Genomic DNA, 23,916 nt, shown 5'->3' on the forward strand with positions numbered 1-23,916 from the left:
GCCACTAGGCATCACCATCTGCTCAAGTAATTACGCGGTCCGTTGCGGCGTCTGCGGATCGATCTTAGATTGATCTTAGTTTGGCCCCCAGTGCAGGCATACCACAATGGAAGTCAATTTAAGCAGCGAATAGATCAAGTAGCTTCAGAACAGATCTCACAAGAATGTTGCGCAAGGTTAGGGTTTCAAGTTTATGACCATGGCCACCACCGAGGCTAATGTTTTTACCATTACTCCTCCAAGCAAGAAGCTCTTTTTCGTCGCAATTTGTTGTTGATTTTTATCGAAATGCGATAAGCTACCTCGACGTTTCAATCAATAGCTTGGAGCCGCCGCCAATACAAACTTTTAATGATTTATCCAGACCCATATAGAGAGGCGATGACTGGTAGAAAGCGGCATGCATGAATCGCTCTCCTATCAACGCCCGTATGTCATTCAGGTTGCGAAATAATTGCCTCAAACAACACCTCAGATGGGCATTGCGCGATCCGCGCTCGTCGGCAATGATCCTTGCCAACAAATACAAAGAGTTCATGGAATGCCCCAGCCTCGTCTATGAAGCACAAGAGCATTTGCAAGATCCAAAATAAATAAACTACGCAAGGAACGTAGCGTCTGTTCCGTGTAGAAGAAATGCGCGGTAGCACATGATCCGAAGATCGCGCGCCCTCGTAACGCCGCCGCGAGATCGTGAGCAGCTAGCCAAGAGCAACGAGCCGGCCTCCCCCGAAAAACAAGAGTGGAAGAAATGATCGACCTACGTAGTGTAGTGGGTTTTGCGAGATAGCGAGAGCGAGATGGTGTGCACGGCACGGCGTCCTAAGCTAGAACGCGCGCACGCCGGCGAGCACACTCAGCAGGGGTCAGCGGGAAGCGTTAAGATCATTTTGTCGCGAGTACAGCATCCGCGGCCGCTCAGTTGCTCAGCGGACGGCGAGATCATCGAGCGTGTTGGAATGTGTTCTGCTAATTGACGCTCCGATCGCTACTAGCCCGAAGTGTGGATCACGCATTACCCGTGTTGGGTTTCCGGACGAAATAGTGATCATCTAGTAGAAAAGGTGACGCCCAGCGCGGGCTGTTTACTGCGCGAAGTGAACTGAGCATTGAGCGTGATAGTTAATTGTGTTTCTTGGGTTTGGTCTGTGTGTGTGTGTGTGTGTGTGTGTGTGTGTGGACTGTTGCCCTTTTCTCTGCTGGCGCTAGTGATAAGTGCAACCGCACCGTGCGGCCACAATCATGACGGCGGAATCGTTGAAACCGTTTCTCAATCTACCGAACGCGACCGCGAATGAGCTGAAAGCGAAATGTGCACGGAAATCGACCGCCAAGTGCGCTCTGGCGATACTTGGATACACGCTCGTGGTAGCATTCTGCTGCACAGTCATTGCCGTCGAGGTAAGGCATCAATTCGACAATGCTCCCCGGGGGCTGCCACAGCCGCCATTGCGCGAGCTTGTGTTTAATTAACCATCATGACGAACGGTGGTTGACTGGCATTAGGATGGTCCAATTGGAATCATTAGTTTACTGGCGGACGGTTTACTTTAACACGTTACGTCTCTCCTCCAGGTCTGGCATTTAAGTGTGACCGATGCGCTGCAGCGTGAAGTCGACGACCTGAAGCTGCAGCTGAAGGAGCTGTCGATGCCGCGAGCGGGTGATTTCAACGATTATGAGGTAAGTGCCCATTGCACCGCCATCCGGACAACACCCAACTACCAACGAACGGACGGCGGCATTCACTGGCCCGTCTGAGCGACAATTTAAAGTTTAAATCAGATTTGTGGTCAAGTGCATCAGGTGCGGCCAGATCTGCGTCCGACGGCACAACGGATCATCATTTCGACTCCACCATTTTCGGTGGTGATACCCGAGCGATAAGAATCTGGCAAGTGACAGAAGAGCAGCGGCAAACCGGATGTACAATAATCCTCCGTCGGTTTTTTTTTGGGGCTACTGTCGGGGTCTCGGCGCATTGTGGTCATGGTTTGTGGTAGCGGCGCCGCTGCTGCTGCTGCCACCACCATCACGCGTCACTATCAATCCGTTTGAACGTGGGCGTTGGACTGTCTGGCGAGACAGTGGCGCTTTCGTACCCGAGCAGAACCGGAATGGATAAAATGGTTCCAAAAAAGGGAAAAGCCCAGCTGGTGGTCCGAGATACGGTGCCAAATGGCCCACGTCGAGAGGGTTGCCTTTTGCAGTCCAATAAATCTCGAGATTCTGCTCTAAAACCGCCAGTCTGGAAGAGGAGAGACGAAGATACTGTCCCTGCTCTTGGAGCAGCTCAAGGAGGAATCTTCTCGAATGTGTCAACACTGTTTAGCATACCGCTTCAGTCCTGTCCCAATTACATGGTTTACGAGATGCTGGAAGTCAACGGTGGACCACACACAATGTACCCTCGTGCGCCTGACTGGTCATCGTCCGAGTGTGTGTGTGTGTGCTTGGAATGAAATTGAATTTCCGCCCAACTGTGAGAAGAAATGGTCAGTGATAGTGGGGATAAATATTTCGGTGACTCATCCGGGTTTGATATCAAATTTCCAGCCCTACACCCACAGCACACACCACTAGTGCAGTGGTGTTTCTGCAGGTCATCTCCCGAAGGGCGACTTTCTCGTGGCCTGACCAGCTAGAGCGCGAAATGAGAAATGTCTTCCAAATGCGATGATTATTCAGCGGCGAGGGTTCCCCTCCCCCCGCTTCATTAGCCACGAAACGAGTCATTGAGACCACACACTCACACACGATTCTAGGGCTGCGAGTGCCGACAGCGATCCGGATAACAAATGTTCCTCACTTGTTGGCCACATTAATCATGGCATTTCTCATAATTTGCAGATCATCGTACCGTGTTTCTCGATGTAAAAGTGGTCCATTGCTCTTACCTTAGCTGGAGACTTTTCTAACACCTCGTAACCGCGGGCGAGAAGTGGCGAGTTCTTCTGGGGGGGTGGGCTCTGTGCAAGGTCACACGGGACACGACGTTCTATCACCGAGCGATAAATCATACGAAGCAATGCATCCTTGACTCCATTCGCAGTCGGGGAGGAGGTCAGCATTCGGCAGCTATTTTTAGATGCTGGAACCTTTTTGGTGCGGTGTCTGTGGCACTCCCTAAAACCCTTGACCTGTCAAAATACTCCTTTAGAACGTGTTAACGTTCGGCGTGTCCACGTGCGCCACATATAAAATGGTCTGGCGTATTGCGACTTGCATTTCGAACCACCGAAGAGTGCACGGAACAGAGCGCCTGCTGCGACCTTTTGGTAACACATCTTGTGCACATTTGTAGAACATCGTTTGCAGGTCGTAACAACGATTGCGTACGAATCGTAAACATTTGCGTTGTTGCATCTACTGCAGAATGCATCGCGCGCGCGCGCTTCAGATGTGGTCTATTTTTGGGTTATTAATCAGAATATGGTTGTAGCACTCCCGTGGTGCCGCGTCGGTGGTTCTTGGTGTGGCACACACGGCACGCATCATGCATGTCATTTGCTTGTAACCATGGTGATTCACCGCATCGTAACTAATCGCGGTAATGCATTTCTACCAGGGTGAGCTGCCACCGAAGGATCGCTATCCGGGACCTTCACTTCGGTTTTTGAGAAGCCAAACGAATGCTTTCTATTTTACTTTGGTGGTGTTCGCCCGCTCGCTACGATGATGGTGATGATGATGATGGCGGTTTGGATAACAAGTGTCGGTTTTATGAGCCATTTTCCTTGCCTTGGACCAACGGCACCGCGAGGAAAATACTCTCAGCGGGATTCTACAGGTCGCGGTGCGCTGTTTGTCATGAACGATTTGCGTCACAGCACGGCACGTCCCCACCGCATCACTCGGGGACCTTTGTCCTTGACTTTGACCATCGCGCAGGGAAGGATGTGCAGTGTAGTGGCCCACTGCATACCCGACAACTGGTTGCAAAGTTCAGCAGCCGAGCAACAGCAGCAGCAGCAGCAGTAGCAGCAGCATTCGCGACGAACCAACGCCGCTATCATCAATTTCATTCGCACGATCATACGTCTTATTTTGTCGGCGAGAATGCTTAATTAAAATGGTCGCGTTTCTTCAGCAATCGGAGATGATTAATTTATGATGCAATGATGGTTTGCAGTGCTGCCGGTTGGTCCGGGGGAAAACCAATGGTGACAGAGAGGGCGCTGAGAGAAAAACCGGGAGTTCTAGGAACAGTAGGTAACACACAGCGGCACCGAGTTGTCGATCGTTAACTCAATCGAACTCTGGCCCTCCCTTGCGAGGTGGGAACAGCAATCAGAATCATCATCTGGGGATGCACTGGACGCATCCATCATCAATCTAGACTGTCGCCGGCAAACAAATATGACCTTTCGCTAGGCCCTCCGGTCGCCTCTGGGGTCCACTTGGGTCTTGGGTGCAACCGACCGACTGACCGACCGACCAACCACATCGCTGTGCGGTTTGTCTGCCTTTGTTGACAATTCGTTTGCAGCGCTTCTCGTCTCGATGGGCCTCTTCTCTTCTCGTCTGCTGGGAGTGTTTGGTTAGGCTCGGTTGCGACTGTCGCCACCGGACCCGCACTTATCACTCTCTCCAATCACTTTCGTCGGAATGGCCGGAATGGTCTTCACGTGCACTCGTCTGAATGGTGCTATCACTCGTGCCAAGTTGGGTGTGTGTGCGCCTCTCGAAGGATTGTTACAAAATAATGATCGGCCAAAAGGTGGCGATAATGTTGATGTAATAATCATTTCGACGAACACAAATTGCCCTTCAAAACGCGGACACTATCAGCCGACGTTCGATCGACGGCCCAGAATGACCACCAATTGATTACAATAGATCATTCGTGCCATGTCTTCATGCTGGCGCTTTCCATTTATGGAGATTGCGCCGCGTTGAACCACTATGTCTTCATCGATGGTCGGAGGTCTAGCGCGGCGCTGATCACTATCGCTTCCTCTCATGTGGTCGCTTGCGAGAACCACTGTCGTGGACTGCCATTTGATGCAGAGATGTTATTGTGACGGCGGAGAAACCCAGAAAGGTCACAATCAAGCGTCACCTCGATGCTTAGAGCGTGACACATCGGGCCTTGCTCTTGACCGTGGTTGCGAGAGAATCGTGGCGCACCCTAGCCTTAAGCCGGGTTGAGTCGGGGTATCCAACGGAACTGGTCCGATTAGTGACTCCGAGAAAGATCGGACAAGTTCGTGGAAGAAGTTATCCAATCACAAGTAACTTCATCTACTCCGTCAGTATACATGTAAAATGTCCGGATACATCTGTTTCCTCGGAGAAGCACGGCTATAATTACTCGCGGGAGCACGCTCTGGGGCAAGAGGTCCTCCCTCTTCCCTCTTCTGCTTCTTCTTCTTCTCTCACGCACATGTAAACAAACTCATCATAAACAGCTGAGGGAAAAGGGAATCTATTTTCAATCCCATTCATCGCATCCACCGAGCACCGGTGGCCCGTGCTGACCGGCTGGCGAAGCGGCCACGGTGGGGCTGGTGGATGCCGCCGCTGCTGCTTCCGCCGTTAATCGCTTGACAGGCGAGCGCGTGTCGGGATTATAATTTTTTCTTTTACCTTCGCCAGTGCTCACAAATATATATCGATGAATGATTCGTTTGGTTATTTTTAACATCTTAACGGTATGGGCAGGCAGACAAGGGCGGGGAGGGAAGGGAAGGCAGATAGGCATAGGAGCATGATCGGTGACTTTCACTACGGCGCTAATGAGGATCCGGGATTCATTAGATGAAGTCCTCCGGCGGCAATTAGTTTTTGGCAAGTTTATAGCCTCTTTCCACTTTTTCCTTTCGGTCAGCTCCATCCTTTATGGCGCAGAACGATTCCTCCACATTAATTTGTGCCGCCACACCATAACTGCACGCGGCTGGCCATTTTGCACAGCGGCAAATCATGCAAATGGAAAACTGAACAGCGCATCAGCAACGCTAAACCCCCGGCTAAGCGCTAGTTCAAAGGGAAACCTAACTTTTTTTTAAGTCGCCGGCAGAATCGCCTCGCAGCGATGCTGATGCTGATGTTGCTGCTGCTGCTGCTTACTGCTTCTTCACGGTTACCTCCTTCCTCCCATAAATATCGTACGCGGTGGGCGCCACTCGGCTGACATGAAACGAGAATCATAAACAAATTCAGGTTCAAAGCGTGAGACGCAGCGTGCGAGACCACCGGGGAGGGGGGGGGGGGGGGGGTTGCTGCAGCTGGCCATCGCCAAAACCGCAAAGAAGGTTCTTCTTAGACCACGTAGCACGACCACACAGAGCTCGGCACAGAGCGATGGCGAACGGGCGCCTACAATCGCCTTGAGTTGATTAAGCGATCCCTGGTTCACTCGGGAGGATGGATCGCTAGATGAGGGTGCTGATAGTGACAACAAACCCCGGTCAACCGTACTGGTCATAGGCGCTGGTCACCACAGAGGACGCTAGCCGAAAAGATTTATCGTTTCGCTTTCGTGCGATGTCACCACGACTGTGCACTGCGCTATCCGTGGCGTATGATGGCGTCTTTACATTCATCGGTTGTCATGCTGTGATGCGGGGGGGGTGGTCTTATTTTTAAAAGCTATCGATGGGCGCGAGGGTGAGTAAAGGCAGCCTCGGTGAAGGTCACTCAGCACTCTTTACGGTACGGATCGATACGCTCTATCCGTAAAAAGTAAATCAAGTGCAATCAAAGTATCGAGGTAAAAGGCGTCGTTGGTACAGTAGCAGTCCGTACGCTCCAAAAAAAAAACCCCAACGCACAAAGTCTAAGCAACCCAAGTAATATAGCCTCTGGTCAATGGTTACTACGAGTTAGTTCAGCAGCATAACATCGCCTGCTATGTTCTCGGCTCTATGCCTCCCAAAACACTGGGGGCCCTTGGACCACTGAGTCCCTGGGGACGTTCAGATTGATGAAAAGAAATTTGTTTCAAGGGAAAAAGGGTCTTAAACCGTGGCCTAGCGTACCGGTGACCATCCCACGCAAATCCTAGCTCACCACAACACACACACACACACACACACACACACACACAGTCAGTCATCGGTTCGGACTCGCATCCGGACCAGGGTTATAAACATGGATGAAATCGACATCATGCTGGGTACCCCGTTGGTAATGCTACTTGGTAACCTACCTACCCACCTCTAGGTCACAAAGGACTCTTGGGTAGCAACTTACACGGATATTAGAAACTTGGACCGTTGGATTAGTCACACAAATCACCGGCACACCGGCAAACGTCATTGACCCAGGAGTCGGACGGTCAGTTCGAGGAGTTAGTTTTGTGATATTATTTTTAGTTGGATTGGAACCACTTGTCCACGCGTTCTCCCGGCACAGTTCTCTGCCCGGCAACCTGGCCTAGTGACGCACGTACTTGTGTTCGGCAACCGATCCGAGAACCGAACCGGGACAATCTAATGCCTGTTGCTGGTCGCTTTTTTGGAAATATTTTTAATTCGCCAACACTATCGCACACCGTCCGCCCGTCGATCCGCCCGCTTACTCCGGGTCAATGATTAATGCGACGGAATATGCTGGCCGGTGTGCTGCCCAGCGTCCCGGGTTCGCATTAACTTTGTTCTCACCGCCGCCAAGATTCGCCCCCCGGCGCGCCGGTGCGACCGCTTTGCAGGCATCAAAACGAGTAAATTAGAAACATGGATTTCGCGTCGCGAATAAATGTCGGCCGGGTGTAATTTATCCTGTCACAACATTTTAATCATCTCGCAGTTTATGGGCGCATCTGCAGGGGGAGGCAGTATTTGGGGGGAAGGAGAGTGTCATGCGAATGATGTGTCCATCCATCTGTCGAGCCTGGACTAGTAGCATAAAAACTCACGTGTGTGTGTGTTTTCTCATAATACTGCGCACCGGATAGCTCGCTGTTAAAAAGGATTGAAACCAACATTGGAAACATTTGAATGTAGAGGAAACACTGGACCCAATATCGCGATTTCCCAAGAATGGAAATCTATTTTCAATCACAGTGCGAGTCCCAGTGGACTGCCATCATCAGGGGAAAATGGGGAACACATAGGCGTACTGGCCAATGGACCCGCATCACAAGAGGCTTAATTAAACTTTTAACGAACCCTGCTCCGAACCCCTTTTGTTTGGTTTTGCATTCCAATGGAGCAATGGAGCAGTTTTTCCTACATCAACCCTCTTCCTACAGTGCCTATTGTGGGTGGGGAGGGGGGTGACAGTAACGAGGAAAAGTTCCGGCCAACTTCCCTAATTTACTTGTTGTTTCTAATAAATGTGATCCCATTTGGGCCATTGGTTTTTCGGCACAGTTTGATAACGAACTGTTCGACCAGGGCGACGAATACTCGACTGCGTACGAGTCGGAGGACTTTGACGTGCAGCCGAGGGAAGAGGGCGATAGCGATGCCGGTGATGCCGAGACCGACAGCGAGGACGATGGCGATGACGATGAGGACAGTTCATTGGTCGGAACTGGAGCCCTACGATCGGAGTACGGTGGCGAGCTGGAAGAGGAGAACGAAGAGCTGTTACAAGCATGGCGTAGACCCCCGATGACCACCGATGATGACAACGGGGCAGATCCGGTCACCAACGAGGACGACCTTCGGTTCGATGATGGCGTCGATGGCGAGGACATCAGTGTGTCGGTGCTGGATGGTGAGACGGGTGGGAACGTACGCCGTGCACGATCCATTTCCGGTGTCACGCACCAGGGTGTACCGATCGTTGATGAACCGTACGTACCACGGCGGAACCGGTCCCGGCGACCGCACCGGATCTACGAGCAGCTGCGCCAACGGCCGGAAGAGCTCGTCACGCCACCCTCCACATCCGACATGTTCCGCTGGGATGTCGAAAGCAGCAGCAGGTACGCTTGATACCGGCTTGATGAAGGTTTTTCCGGGATGGTCCCACTGTGACCGGGTCGTTTCGTGTCTTTTTCTTCATTTCTCCCCAGTTCGAGACAGTCAGCCGTGTCTCATCACACACCCACGCAACAGTACGGATCGATCAGCATTAGACCGTTCCAGCAGGAGGCTCACGGGCGCCGTGAAGGACATCACCACCAGGGTACCACTCCAATGTCGGTTGCTGCCTACGAAGCGAGTGCACGTCATGGTTACGCACGCAATCAGGTACTACGCGAGGCATGCAAGAAGATGATGATAGTACAGGATTGGATTTCTCTACTCCGGTTAAGTCACTAACACAGCCTACCATTTCTCCTGTCTAGCATAACCCAGCACCAACAACCAGCGCTCCGGCCGCGGTCTTAAATCGTCACAGTCGAGTACAGGCGACCAGTGACCCGGGTAGCGGTAGCCAGCGTGCTGCACTGCTGCAACAGACGCGATTCCCCAAGGTGGTTGGCAATCCAGGAACACAAAAGGTCAGCAAACCGGGCTCGGGACCGTTCTCAACAACACCATTCACGTACCAATTGAATTATGTCCTTTCCAGGAGATTGTCATGACACCGGAAACGCGGGTGCGAATGCGCACCCGTAAGGCGGGCACCGTACAGAACGGTGGCGGTGAACCGGTGGCCAAGGGTGTCCATCTGGTGAAGCAGTTCGTGCACGGTGTGCGCCATCGGAACACCCGGCATACACACTGGCAGGCGAGCGGTGAATCGAACAAGCACTCGGTCATCTCGCGCATCTTCTCCTTCGACGGTGAACAGCTGACGGTCAACGAACCCGGTCTCTACTACGTGTATGCTCAGGTGAGTTTCGGACAAACCCGCGATGTACTTCGCTAGAAGCGGTAATCATTTTGGATCTTTCTCTTGCTTCTCTCCCGCCTTTCAGATAACGTACGACAACCAGCATGACGTCAACGGGTTTAAGGTGCTGATCGGTGGTCAGAAGCATCTTTCTTGTACGGTGCATGCCCGGGGCGAGAACACCAATACCTGCTTTACGGCCGGGTTGGCCGAAATTCCGTCCGCCGGTACGCACATCGCCATCGAGGACGTCGATCATGGCCGCCAGCATGTGATGTACCCGGAGAAAACGTTCTTCGGTGCGTTCAAAGTGGGCCGGCTGCCACCGTCACAACTGGCCAAGCGGAACGTTTAGAGCCGCCAACGTGGCGGCGTGCCATCGCGGCATATTATCTCCTGTAACAACCCCTCTGTATTCTCCGTATTATGAACGCGTACACTCGAGGCACAGGGCTGTAATTGCATCGTACCTGTATGTTATGTTAGATGGAATGGCAAAGGGAAGAGATAGAGAGAGAGAGCGAGAGAGTGAGAGAGGGATGCGGCTGCATGAGATGAGAGGTGAAAGGCGTGTTGGAATGGCACCGCGAGTGCCGAGAGCCATATTTGCGTGTATTTATTACTTTCTTACTAAAACATCGCGCCCTATTAGTACTCGTTAAGATCTTCATCTTCAGTGTTTGTGTTTAACAATATTCTTCTTCTTCCTCTTCTTCTTCTTCTTCTTTTTCTTCATCGCCTACGAGCACGCTTATCCGTTGTATATGCATGGCACCGACCGATCGGTACATAATCGTTTGTGATATTTTCCTGCGAAACCGGAACGGAACACGAAGGCTGTATAAGAAGTGCGGCCCCCCCCACTCCCCCGTTGTATCGATTGTGGCGATGAGTGGATGCTGGCCACCCCCCTTAAAAGTGGTGCCAGTCTAGCGCATATTCTTCCGCCAATAAAGATGTTGTTCTGCTCGCTGAACGGGCTGATGTCTCAAGTCCTTTTGGCGTGACACGAAAGAAATAAAAGACAAAAAAAAGGTGGAAAAGAATTTTCCACCTCATACCCTCAAGAGCCACCACCCCTCTCGGATGCTGAAGGCTTGAAAACGGAATTCGTCATTTGATTCCAGCTTTCAGCTCGTTCAAGCTGCTCACGTCCTCTTCGGGCTCCAAGACCTGAACACACACACACACACACACACAATGTATGCCAGGAGGGGCCGCATTCCTTCACGGCATCGAGCGGAATGACGTAGCACGATGGCCATCGTGGTGAGCCTCACGGTGAGTGAGGAATAAAACAAAAAAGGATCCTTTTGGCTTCCTTAAACCCCCTTCTTCCCTGGGTCCCATTTCCATCGCAACCCACCAACTTTGGCCACGTCATTTCGTATGGCATTTCACCGCTCCACCGGCACCGAACCTAGCAGCCGAGCCAGCAGCGCCAAAGGCTGGAATGTTGTACGGGAGTTATGTCTCGCTTTGACGCGAAAGTGAATGTGCCAATCATAAATGCGACGAGGTGACACCATGTTGGGGACAGCGAGGCTCTGGGCACTGGAAAGCCCCGGACGGCGTGTGGCGTGTTATAAGAAGGATTCATAACGTTTCATGCATAAAACCCCGGTGACAGTAATAAGCACCACCACCACCGCTGAAGGGGAGATGTAGTGTGTTTTTGCACTTTTGGACCGGAAGGTGCTTTGCTTGGAGAACGAGCGAGGGGGAGGGGGGGGGGGAATGGCAAACTAATTGGTTTCATCATCGCACGGAGTCGCAGACATGATGCATACGATGGTATATTGTCCCGTCTTGGTTTTGGGTGGGGTTGGTAAGTATCCATTCTCCATTTCATTTTGTACAATCTCCGGTTCACCGGGATTTTATACCGGGGTTTTGTATGTTGCCGAACCGTCAGCACCGTTCGTTACATGGAAAATAATAGCAACAGCAGCAGCGAAAAGGTTTCGCTTCGGCTCGTTCCTACGTAACACGCGTTGAAAGCAATGGGCAAAGGGATGAGCGTGTCCAAAGTGGCATATTTTATGACACTCCTCCCCTCCCAGGTATTTCTGTGTCCTCTGGATCTGGTCTGGTCCACGACCCGCGAACGCAATCGTCACGCATCACGTCCCACGCCCGTCGGAAGCCCGGTGTGCAAATAAGCGATTGAAACCGAAAACTCGAACACCAAGGAGCAATAACGCCGGAATATGAAAGCACACCATCCATCCTGCATCATGGCCTGCTGTGCCGGCGAAGAATGTGCCCAGTGTGTGTGTGTGTGAGTGTGTGAGTGTGTGTGTGTGTGTGTGTGTGTATGTGCGTCCATGGTGCCGGAGTGTCATCGAGCGTTGTAAAAGGCAAGCGGCATCGCGGAACCCGAAAGAAGTTGGACCCCTCTTGCGTAAGCTTTCTACAAGACAGATAGAAGACAATATTTTAGAGACAGCCGCAGGAGGAAGGAACCTCAAGTCCGCTTGTTAAAGACGCCAGGGTGTTAGCATTAAACAGCTTTCCCCCGTCTTGGTGCCCCCACCCCTTGGAGGGCGGATTATAATCGTTTTGGTTCGTGAAAGCTTCGAAAATCCTCGGCCAATGGTTGGTTCCGCGGAGCAACAGTGTGTTGGTCGCGAGCTCTAGAAGCTTGCATAATCTGTTGAATTGTGGTGTTCGCGTCGCGTCGTTTCGTGTCCTTCGTTCGGCCAAAGCCAGTGCGTCAGGGTGTGAAAGGAAGGATTTTCGTCATTATTCGGGCATTTCTTTACTTCGCTTTCCTCCTTTCCCGGTGATACGCAAGCATCGACGTAAATTGAAGGGTGGCGAGACCACATTTTTCACCCACTCGAAATTGTCCAACGAACCATCGCTAATGCACGTGGTGAACATTCGGAACCGGCATCGGATGACGGTCGAGCGGAACAAGAACAATACCGGAATACTGCCCACTGCTCACTACTTTTTGGGCTTGAGAAGTCTTGAGCGTATCATTTCCGCTGACCGCAGATTAATGGCCCAGGGAGCTACTGCGTGTGTATGAGTGTTTCTTGAGCTTCTCGAGGTTTCTTTCTCGAGAAACGGATGGCCATGTACCAGCATTATTGATTTTCACCCAAACGACACGCATTAGTGGTTAAGCGATGAACGAGAACGAACCCCACGGGAAACGGAAATAGATCGCGAGCTACTTTTGGCACGATTTCCTCCCAGTTCCCAGCACAAATATCTCCACGGCCAACGAGAGCGAAATACATATGGATGAACCTCTGGAAAATGTGGGGATTGAATTCATAGCGTTGGCCAATTGAGTGAAAATGGATAGTGGTAGTAAGGTGGAAGGCGAAGTTAGTGTATTACGGTAAAAGAACGAACCTGATGACGTAGGTTGTGAGACGGGGTAACCCTACAACTCTGCACCGCCGGTTACTGGTATTTTAAATCGATAAAGGGAAACGCCAAGTGAAGAAGATGCTAATTAGAAAACACTTAAAACATCGCTTTTCTGCTCGGAACTGTTCTCAACACGAAGCCCCGAAGTCGAGTCGGTCGGCCTGGGTCGCTGTAAGAGCGGTCTAACAATAACATTTATCTTTTCGGTATTCAGTTTGTCGACTTCCTTCACCTTCTCCGCCAGCTACACCAATGCGAAGCTTTTATCAGATCGGACTGCCCTTTTGGGATGCCATCTAGGAATTTCGTGGCCATTTTAAGGCGAAGACGATCGCCAACGGCAATGGCAAAAGCATTTCCATTTCGAGGACTGTCATTGGTAAACATTTGAATTCCTTTGCTTCGAACAAGAGCAGTCAGCAAGTGAAGCAATAAATACGCAACTGCTGTGCACCAGCGAGGTAGAAATCGAATTTACTAATCTAGCAGCGCGCATCAATTTGCTTGTTTATCAGCTTGCCGCCATAATTGTGTCCAAGAATACGCCCCCCAGGGGTGAGCTGCTTCAAATTACCTACCATCACCTTGCAGCGATTCGGGCGCCCCGAAAAAAAAAGGCAAATAATGGCGAGACATCCGAGCTGCTTACCGGCGTGTCTCGCCTGCCGAATGGCGCCTGGCGAACGACGAGCGCACTTATCGTCGTCATCAGCATAATTCTACTTGCCATCAATTCAAAGCTGCTCGCACGCTCTCTCTCTCCTGCGGCGCGGTGGCAAGTCAGCTGGCGAGGAATGTCGGGGCTCAACATTCTGGAGCATATTTTTGCGCGAGCTTCCCTCTGGCTCAATTATGCGACCTGGAACGCGCGACCCGATGGAGGCGCCAGGTACGCGAAAATTCCAAAACGATCTGTTCCGGTGATCGCTCCTTGCGATGCCGGGACCGAGTGGGCCCCGGCTGGCCTATCGCAGGGAGCATCGTCGTTGGTGCACAAATTAATTCAATTATTTCATGCCCTGCTCCTTCGTCGACGCTCGTCCTCCTGTTGCTTGCTTCACAGCTGCGCGCATTTCATGATATAATAGTAAGAGAGGGAGAGAGAGAGAGAGAGAGAGAGAGAGAGAGAGAGAGAGAGAGAGAGAGAGACAGAAAGTTGCAAGAGACAAAGAGATAAAGTGGAGCATTGCTGTGAGAGAGAGAGAAAGAAATAAGGTTTCGCAACTCGGTTTGCAATGTAATCAAACCATGAATGAACCTTCCAGTTATTTCGAATGCAGCCTGAGAGCGGATTCTTGTCCATCCCCGTCAAAGGAAGGCCTCTTGAGAAGGCACAAACATACTCAAAGCTTACTGCGATAGGGTATGTTTTTGAGCAAGTGAGCATAAGAAGCGATTCTCGCAATCGAAGCAGCCTATGAGCCAAAGAAAACCATCAACGGAAACTGTTATCGTTGTTGTTTGTTTTCGAGCTTTTCCAACACTCATAGTTAGACTCCAGGATTTCCTTTAATGATAAAGGTTAGACGGAGCTCAATTTATTCGCATAAAGCCGTGCCACCGCCATGACAAATCACCATTTCGCATCGGGTTTTCCATTTTTTCTCCTTCGTTTACGCTCCAAGCAATGGAAAACCGTTCCAGCAAGAGAGCGAATCCGCACGGAAAGCTCTCGCGTATCCTATTCTCTCCACGGATCGCTCTCTTTGTCCACTCGCTGGTAGCGCTGGAAAGCTAATTCTACCAGCAAAACTGTATAAATAGGGGTGTCCTGGTGCGATTTTCCAGCCGTTCTCGCCCAGTGCTTGCTCGACAAGCTTGCGCGACCAACGTTCGTACGACCAGGGCCGACAGAGTTTTCCGGAATTGTTCATTCCGGTTTTCCCAAAAACCCGTTGTTCTTACACAACGTATCACCAACACATCAAATAAGCGATTCTACTGGTGCGTGCGTGCGTCTGTGCACATTCGGTGTGGGTTTCGAGGGAGAAAGTCATCGCAGCATAATTGACCCCCAGGGAGGCCCGTACAGGTCACAGCACAGTTGATTGAATTCTATGCTGACATCAGAGCGCTGACTGACCGCTTGGGTATTGAAGGTTAGTTGGAATAGTTTTGTGACACATCGTGTGCAGTGTGTTCGTGTGTGTGTTCGTGTGTGTGTAAGCAGTGTACTGCAGGCGGGTTGGTTCTCTAGTTCTAGAGCTCAAGGATAAGGGACTGTCAAAAGTGGTAAACCTTGTGCGTCACACGAGCGAGCTTGCCTGTGTGTAGAAGCTACGGAAAGAGGCAACATTTCACGGTAATTAAACACGCTTGTGTACGTGCATGTGTATTCGCATGGTTCTTGGAGCATCTGTGCGTCTTTTTCCTCTTCCCAAAGAACCCTCGAAGGGAAGGTGGGCTGAGTTTGTGCGTCTTATTGCGTCGCTGCAATTGCTGATAATTTGACCAAAAAAGCCTCCAAGCAACGCGAGCTAATATGATTATGAGGACCAATTAATTGCTTGGGAATGAAGCTACTAAGCCAGAACTCTCGTGTTCATAAACAACGAGCACGCGCGCGCGCCTGCATGTGTACGACTGTATGTGTGTGTGTGTGTTAGACCGTATTCAGTGTGTTTATTTGTCGAAGCATAAGAAGGAAGCGATGAAACTAATTGGCAAAAAGCGATTATCCTTCTAATGGAGGCCGCTTTATTCAGCGGCATGCGGCTCGTTGGATAACCATGTATGTTTACCTTCCTTGCGAATGCCGAAGGCCAACCATGGACGTCTAGCCATGTAGCGAGCGAAGACAAGGCCTGACTTGTCGCCTTCGGGTGGGACGGTGTCCCAGCAGGTGTGGTCCAGCTCCCAGCAGCGCTACTCCTAGCGCAACCAAGAGGCAAAGGATGAGCAACAAGTTATACACAATCCCCTCCCCCCGCCACTCGGTATAATGATGAGGTATCCTAAGGGTGTTGCTGGTCTGTTGTTTGCTTTCGTGCTCGCGATGCTATACGGTGGCTTCAAGATATTGAGCGTATTTTGCAGCTGCTGATGGCTACTGTTTGCTGGTAACCCATCCGTTGGCTACACGTTAAAATGGTTGCTCGCTAGGTGCACGGGCTTGCGGCACATCACCGTAATGCTGCGGATGAAATTAATTATTCACACTGATTACTCAATGGAAGTAGAATTTGAAGATTTTTCATCGCAAAAAATGTTATCCCTCCCGAAGCTGGAGGATTTTACGCCTACATTAAGAGAATGCAACTTGAATCGGTCCGGGATCGCGAGGGATAGGCTACCATGGATACTAATGATGGGCTAAATTGAATTGAACATCCCATTCTTATCCCACCCCCAAAAAGGGCCAAAAGGGATCCACCATACCCAGACGTCGCTAGGACGAAAGAATGTTTAAACCTCTCGTAAGGTGCGAACCAAGAGCACTCTTGCGAATTGTGTTCTCTGACCTTTTAGCCCAACCAACAACCACTAACACAAGCAAGAATTCAGGCTCTCCCTAGAAATTCTTTGGGAAGTATTTACATGAAAAAAAGTCTCACCACCGCTACCTATACCTTCATTTATTGATCCGAGCTGCGCACTATTTTAATATGCAAATTTAATACACATTCCTACATTCTTCTTCTCGATAATGATTCAGGCGAAGCTTTCCATTGCTTCTCTGATGTTATGTATAGCGCAAACGATCGTTATCATCGTTTCGTTTGATTAGGTTCTAATGGGAGCACAATCAGTGGGACTCTTTGAAGTGTTCGCCAAAAAATCAATCAGATCCCGGTCCGAGTACTTTTTATATGCACCACTTGCTGGGTGCTCTGTTTGCACAACGCTAGACACACAACGGGTGGACTGTTTCCCAGCCCCACGGAGCACCGACTGCTTATCAGAGGCTTTTTGACTTGCATGATTTAATGATATCACTACACCACCCTAATTATGTCGAAGGTTTCCGGAGTAGAGGAACTAATTTGTCATTTTCCGGGGCAATAGTTGTGGTCTTCCTTGGTGTCAGGTCGAAACGAGGACTTGTTGAATAGAGCGTAGGACTTACGGAACGGACTCCGATTGGACACCATCGATGCCTATCAGGGATGAAGTTCGGTCGTTCGGTCAGACAATATCAACCACGAGTGTGGTTCGTTGGTTTTATTAATTAGTTAGATTGCTGAACCACTGGCCCGTAGGACCATTAGTGGCATCAATCGACATTGGCTGCCTTTCGTTGACGGTATGGTGTGTGTTTTATGCTTGCCTGAAATCAGATTTACGCTGGCTTCGCCGGATATTGAGATTCAATGTATCGAGGAATTGCATCTCTCTCGATAGAGAGGGGGAGAGGAAAACCGGGCGGGCATAAATTACGAGTTTGTCTCGATCGTTTTCCTCGTTCCGCACTGAGTCGGCCAGGCGTGAAATGTATTCGTTGCCATCCAGAGGGCCATCCCTTGCCGCAAAACCAAACCATATTCGTCGACGTTACGCGAAATCCAGCGTGAAACCGTAAAAACAGGTGAAGCGAAGGCACACTCGTCTGGTGTCGTTAGCTGAACGATGTCCGTGGCCCGAGAGGTACTAAAACTTTGCCATAACCGCCAGCATCTCGCTATGCGCTATGCGAAGCGATTGGAACAATTTCTCGGAACGATCCTCCCCATGCAATAACACTGCATGTTGGCGCTTATGTGAGCACATAATAGCGTTGTTTCCGATACTGTACCACTATGTGTTCGTCGGTTTAGTTTTGGAAATCGATTATGAATCGATATGGTTTATGGAACGTTCTGTCGTTTGCAAGAGTGTGCTCCACAGAAGCATTAAAAGGATAGAGTTTTGAGAATCTCAATAGGAAGTACACTTCCAATCAATCTAGCTGAATGATCCTCTTACAATATACAGGGAGTCAAATTCGTGTTCGGGATCGGTAAATCCGAGCACATGAGTAGCCATGACAGGGAATAAGGCACAGGTTTGAGCGGTAGGCTGTCACAAACATGCACAAAAACCCTTTTATTCCACTTCTGGAGGTGTGGAATGCTATGCTGAGCTGCCTAGCCCCTTTACACAGAGGACACTTCATAATGGATGGGGTAGGGTTAAAAGTCAGATTCTCAGCTACCGAGATAGGGAAGGGATTTCACTTGATAGCATCCGGGACAGGAAAATGTCAAAGTGCTCTCGCCATTCTACACCGTGCAACGGATACACTGGGCAGGGCATTCGTTCGTTTGCTTCGTCCAGCTCGTGATATGCCAGCCACCGTCGTTAATCTAGTGTGGGATGGCGGCCCGGTAGCCGCCATCGTGTGGTCGCAACAGCAACAGCAACCGGATGTCATAAACGTGCATGAAGTAGAATAGGCCAAGCCATGGGACGTTTTTAAATGGAGCAATACCGAGTTATAAATTGCATCCTCTCGGAGGATGCGAAGCAAGGATGCAAGGATGGCCAATACATGCGTAGGTCCGTGGCTACAAGAGATGCGGTTTATTCAATTTCTTTTTGAAAACATAATATAATACTAAGATTCTCTGTTTTCACAGACGAATTTAGTCACGTGAAACCGTAGCTTCTGTTTGAAACTTACTTGTGAAAGCTGCTTTCGAAAGCCTTTGGCACAAACATCGCATATCCGATTTCAATATAACGCCAAGGTGCTAACAGACTCGCTTTCAAACAATCCCTGCCAGTGGACTGTGTAATAGGAGAGCGTTGAACTTGCGTAATTTAATTCAAGCATGTCTCGAGGCCAAATTATTACGAATTGTATGATGGCGTGGCAACACTTTCATTAAATTTATTCTGGGATAGGATTACGCTTGGATGGAGTTGACGTACTTGAAGTAAGAGAGACTTTCGCAGTTTCTACCTTTCAAGCTTAGATTTCAGTACGCTAGCTGTGAATGTATTTAACAATTTAAGCGACTACTCGACAGCGCACCTGGAGAATAGCAATCTTACTTAACTTCCCATCTTAGCTTTCACCAGCGAAAGCTTCGGGAGCTATTGGTAGCCACCACTTGATGCAAACTGTGGTTAAAGAATTCCTTTCGAGATGCGTTAAGGACGTTACTTCCCCTGCTCCAGTGAAATGAGTATCGCTGGAAGCATGGAACGGTGATACCCGGCGATTGCCGACGTCTTCTGGATGATGCCATTACTATTCATTCCACTGTGTGGTGAGGAATCCTCACCGGTTGTTGGGTCATTGCGAGGAGGAATTTTCAAGAATGCGTCTCATCACTCAACGAAACAATCCTTCATTAAAACCAGTACGTGACTCTTATCGACTTCGGTCAAAGAATGTGACCGTAGAACGAAGAGCACGAAGAACGACATCGCATTTCAATGCGGCTAGCAGCTACTAGCAGGCTCCTGCTGTATTAGTGTGCACTACAGAGCGTAGGAGCATTGTTCGCTTCTAATTTCTCATTTAAAATCAATCCAAACAACTTTCCGTTCCCTTCTATTTACAGAGCTCGACTGTGGGGCCGGGCAACATGGCTAGGTTGACTCTCCATTCGGTATTGATTCTTGGAACCATTCTTACGGTTCTAGGATCCCAGCATTCACCGTACTCGCTGCAGGTATGCCTTCAGCAGGATCAATCATTTTGATTAAAATTTATTGCTTCACACCTGATTACTTCAATTTACTCACAACCCACAGACCGCAATCGATGCTCTCCATCGTCGAGAAGCTCAAATGGCCCTACGAGAAGAGGCTGCCGCCGATCAACTTGATGATGAAAGTTACTGGATGGAACGTAAGTCTCGTTTTGATCGGTTTATCGGCTTTTTCTGTACATACATTACCGGCTGATGATGGTTCGGGTGATTATTTTTTGTTACAGCGACTGAAGAGCAGCAACAGTTCCGTCCAAACCGGCAGCGACTGAACCGTATTCTGGTGAATTATCTCAGACGTGAGGAGGAACCCGAAGAGGCCTACGATCCGTATGATCTAGAAGCACGAAAACGATCCGTTTTCAGAGAGCGTGATGGTAAGTCCTGAGGCCAAGGCTAAGGCATTTCGCTAGAAAATGATGATATTTCCATTGATTTCACAGAACTGGCCTCCTACCCTACCGTGTTCCGTGAACGAGAATTGGAAAAATCATACCCGCGGCCGGATTTGTCCTCCGATTTTCTAAAAGAAGTCGATCGGCAAGCTACGGCCGAACGTGATGAAGATTTCCAGGAGCGGCTGCAGCGCCTCTGGAACAAGTATCAGCAGGAAGAGAACGAAATCGAGCAGGAGCTATTTGAGGACGAACTGTTGGGGTACGAGAAACGCCAAGGATTTCCAATGTCACAATCGGAACCAGCACCGCTACTGTACGGCCCACCGATGGAGGAACGTAAGCGAACACTTCCCATCTTACCGTGGCTACCGGCGACGCGCAAGAAGCGGTTCCCCGTAGCAAAACGATCCGCAAAGCCCGACGCGGTCCCATCTGGTACCGATGAGAAGGTGGCCAAGGATTTGCAAGCCCTCTTCGGTACTCCGATGGAACAGAAGCGTAAGCGGTCCAGCGGCCCATCAAATGGTCCCGTCAGCACAGTAGCGTCGGTCACTCCCACGGCCAGTGCTTCCGTTACGACGACCACTGTGAAGAGCAAGCGTGACTCGAGTGATGAGCATCACGAGCATAGCTCTGAAGAAACGGATGATGAGCACGATCACGACCATGATCACGACCACGAGGACTCGAGCGAAGAGAACGATGGAGATGACGATGACAAAAAGATACGCTCCGTTCGCAAGCGCTCCAACCTGGAGGTGGTGAAGGAAGATCAGATACTGCCGGGAGATATTGGCGAGTTTAAAACGAAGAAATCGATCCAATGGAACAAATACTTCGGCATGGATCGTAGGAAAAAGGATGGCCATGATGGAGCCCACTCAGGATATCCGTTGAGCTTCTACAAAACGTACGATCAGGATCGCAAGAAGAAAACCATCGACCAGGAAAAGCTGGATAGCATGGATCGGAAGCTGAAGAGCATTGAGGATATTATTCTGGACCAAACCGTCAAATATACCGGCGATCATGAAGGTAAGAATTGGTGATGAATCACGGCGTCTTCCTCAACATTACCATCCCACCAACAGGTCTCGTCGAACCGGGTGAGCTGCAGAAGCTAAAGGACAAAGTGGTAGCTCGTCTGGCGACCGCATACAGCATCGAGAAGATGCGCCACACGCTAGAAAAACTGAAGGAATCGGTCAACGGTGAACCAAACGCGAAGGTCAACGAAGTGGAGCTCGATTTGCAGCGAGAGGAAAAAGCCAAACGTGTTGCTGTGAAGAAGGAGAAAGCTGAATATGATCATAACCAGTGAGTTTGTGAAGGAGTCAGCAAGAAATGGAGCAGGTGTTGGAGTATGATCTATTTGCGGGTTTTCTTCACAGACATAGCATGGAAAACAACGACAAGGTTGCGCATGAGGAGGTGGAAAACGATCTTGAGGATGCTGGTGAGGATAAGAAAAAGAAAAAGCGAACTCAAAAGCGATACCAGGAGGTTTTCCGAGGATTGGAGGAGCCCGAAGGAGACGACGATTTTAACCGTGGATTGGTTGTAGGTGAGTTTCCTTTTCGGAGGGAGGGTGCATTATCCTTGAAGTGCGATTGAATCGACATTTACTCCCTAGAAACTACCGAGTGTCCTCTACTGGATGCATTCGAACGCCGATGTCGAGGTGTAGACGTGTTGAGTGGAGATATCTACCAGGAACTGTTACCGGCTTGTGGTGCACATCAGCTTTGCTATCTCTGTGTAAGTCTCATGTGGAAATTCTTAAGAAAAAAGTTTGTTTAATTTTCGGATTTTATTGCCACAGGGAGTTTCGCCGAAAGTTTGTGATCTGCAGTACCTTTCGGAGGCGGAGAACATTTGCGAAAATCAAGCGGACTGCCAATCGACCGCCCGATCGGTACTGATGATACTGCGCGGATTCCCGGGACCACAGCTGGGTCCACGTGAGTGCGCCAAAAACCCTTGCCTCTACCGGGCGATGTTGGAGGTCGGTGTGGTTGTCAACTGAATCTGAAACCGGCACGCAACCCACAACAACTATAACTATTCGCGAATGGTCTCGATGTGAAGTTGTGAACTGATTGTTACCTATGTTTATCGTATGAAGCTTTTCGGTGCTCCGTATTGGCAGAACAACGAAGTGCAATGAACGAGATGAACAAGCACAGGCATGGCTGTACATTACAGGAGCGATCTATACGACAGCACTGATCTATGGTTTAGCCTAACCCAAAAACCCATTTATGCTATCCCTATGTTTTGTGTGGGGCTACGATGATCAGTATACCGGCGGATGTGTACGTAAGGGGCGGTAGGATGGTTGTTTCTGGATGTCCTAAGGTTTAATGTGCCCAGAACCCATCCTCCGAGGCTCTCGCTGACTTTGGTGTAACACGAGGTGTAAGCATCACCGCATTTATCTAAGCATAAGGAGCAACATTTTTAATCTCATATCGGTAACTATGTAACTGTACAACACTTTATCGGTGTCAAAGCATAACACAGATCATATGAGTGTGAAACGCAACGCATCATATTCCTTCCGTTCCGTGCGTTGCTATTAATTGGCAGCGACTTTGTGGTCGAACCTTGTATGCATTCATTATGCAGTGATTTATGTTTTATATGTCCATATGCCCCATGCAGAAGGCACCAGATACACGTATTCGTATTCGTTGATTTGCATACCTAATCCCCACTCGATAGATGTCCACATGATAAGATTTTTGTCAAACATTATTTACACTAGACTCGCTCGTGGAAACCACACAAAACGAAACCAGGTTTTGGGGTGAATCACTAGATGACGCAATTTTATCAACATGGATAGAGACACTGTGGACATACTTATTGGATGTATTTTGTGAGGCAAGAGGGATACATGGGACGGTGGCGGTCACGGGGAACTAAACGAAACGATACACCTGAACGCACGACGACGACAAAGATACTTTACAACGATATACCCTATGATTGCGATGCTATCCATAAACCAGGGCACGAGGAATTCTGAAAACTCCGACAATAAAAAAAAATATTTCAAACGACGAACGCGATTCGAGGGACAAACGTAACCGAGGGTCCGGAGATGGATCCGGAAAAGGGATCCGCGGTGACACTACTGAACGAGAACGGTGTGCAGCTAAGTACTTTTACTGAAATACGGTGGGAGCTAAATATGTTTGGAAATATGACTATATGTATACAACTACACTATTCCTTCAAAATATCACTTAATCAGTCAGTCTAGGTCACCGAAAATCCACTCACTCAAGTCACGCAACTCGAATCCAATAGGGTATTACAGATGAGTGTGTGAGAGATTATGTGAAGTAACAATAGACGCAAACTGGGTTTTGGGGATGTACTTGGAAGCAGGAACTTGTAAAGAGAGGCTCACTAAAGGACTAGCTCGTTGATTGCAGCACCAGCAGCAACAGCATGCACCTACTATACAATCCCAACCTAAATCGACCCAAAAAGCAAATGGCAGCAGCATTAGCAGAACACTATACACACAAAAAGACACACAATCAAGTGAAACACAATGAAATCAGTATTTGTTGAAATCTAAATAAAATCCAGACCCAGAGATCGATCCGAATCCAATGTTGATGTGAAAGCTCAACGGAGCGACGCTTAACATGCCGAACTGGGACTCGTCTGCCGGAGTTGGTTTTATATTACCCGCATCTTTGCGCCCCTATCGGATACTTGAGCGCTATCAATGAAGAAATGAC

At 49.6% G+C, this 23,916-nt stretch overlaps 2 protein-coding genes across 3 annotated transcripts; both read left to right on the forward strand.

Annotated features, from left to right (window-relative positions):
- The first annotated feature begins 870 nt into the window (after positions 1-870).
- Positions 871-10,702, forward strand: LOC125955009 (protein eiger). The gene is made up of 7 exons (XM_049685813.1): positions 871-1,401; positions 1,576-1,683; positions 8,319-8,878; positions 8,969-9,146; positions 9,245-9,400; positions 9,472-9,735; positions 9,821-10,702. Exons 1-7 carry the CDS (start codon positions 1,243-1,245, stop codon positions 10,088-10,090), a joined length of 1,695 nt encoding a protein of 564 aa, XP_049541770.1. The 5' UTR covers positions 871-1,242; the 3' UTR covers positions 10,091-10,702.
- A 4,222-nt stretch (positions 10,703-14,924) lies between these two features.
- Positions 14,925-23,772, forward strand: LOC125954997 (uncharacterized). 2 transcript variants are annotated; one of them, XM_049685787.1, is made up of 9 exons: positions 14,925-15,221; positions 19,611-19,721; positions 19,804-19,900; positions 19,988-20,137; positions 20,204-21,193; positions 21,250-21,475; positions 21,550-21,722; positions 21,792-21,916; positions 21,981-23,772. In XM_049685787.1, the coding sequence occupies exons 2-9, from the start codon at positions 19,635-19,637 to the stop codon at positions 22,182-22,184; spliced, it is 2,052 nt and encodes a 683-aa protein (XP_049541744.1). In that variant the 5' UTR covers positions 14,925-15,221; positions 19,611-19,634; the 3' UTR covers positions 22,185-23,772. The 2 variants fall into 2 exon arrangements, with proteins under 2 accessions (XP_049541744.1, XP_049541747.1); XM_049685790.1 differs by lacking the exon at positions 14,925-15,221 and adding an exon at positions 15,365-15,424.
- The last annotated feature ends 144 nt before the right edge of the window (positions 23,773-23,916 follow it).

This window comes from Anopheles darlingi, chromosome 3, assembly GCF_943734745.1.
Source record: "Anopheles darlingi chromosome 3, idAnoDarlMG_H_01, whole genome shotgun sequence".
Lineage (NCBI taxonomy): Eukaryota > Metazoa > Arthropoda > Insecta > Diptera > Culicidae > Anopheles > Anopheles darlingi.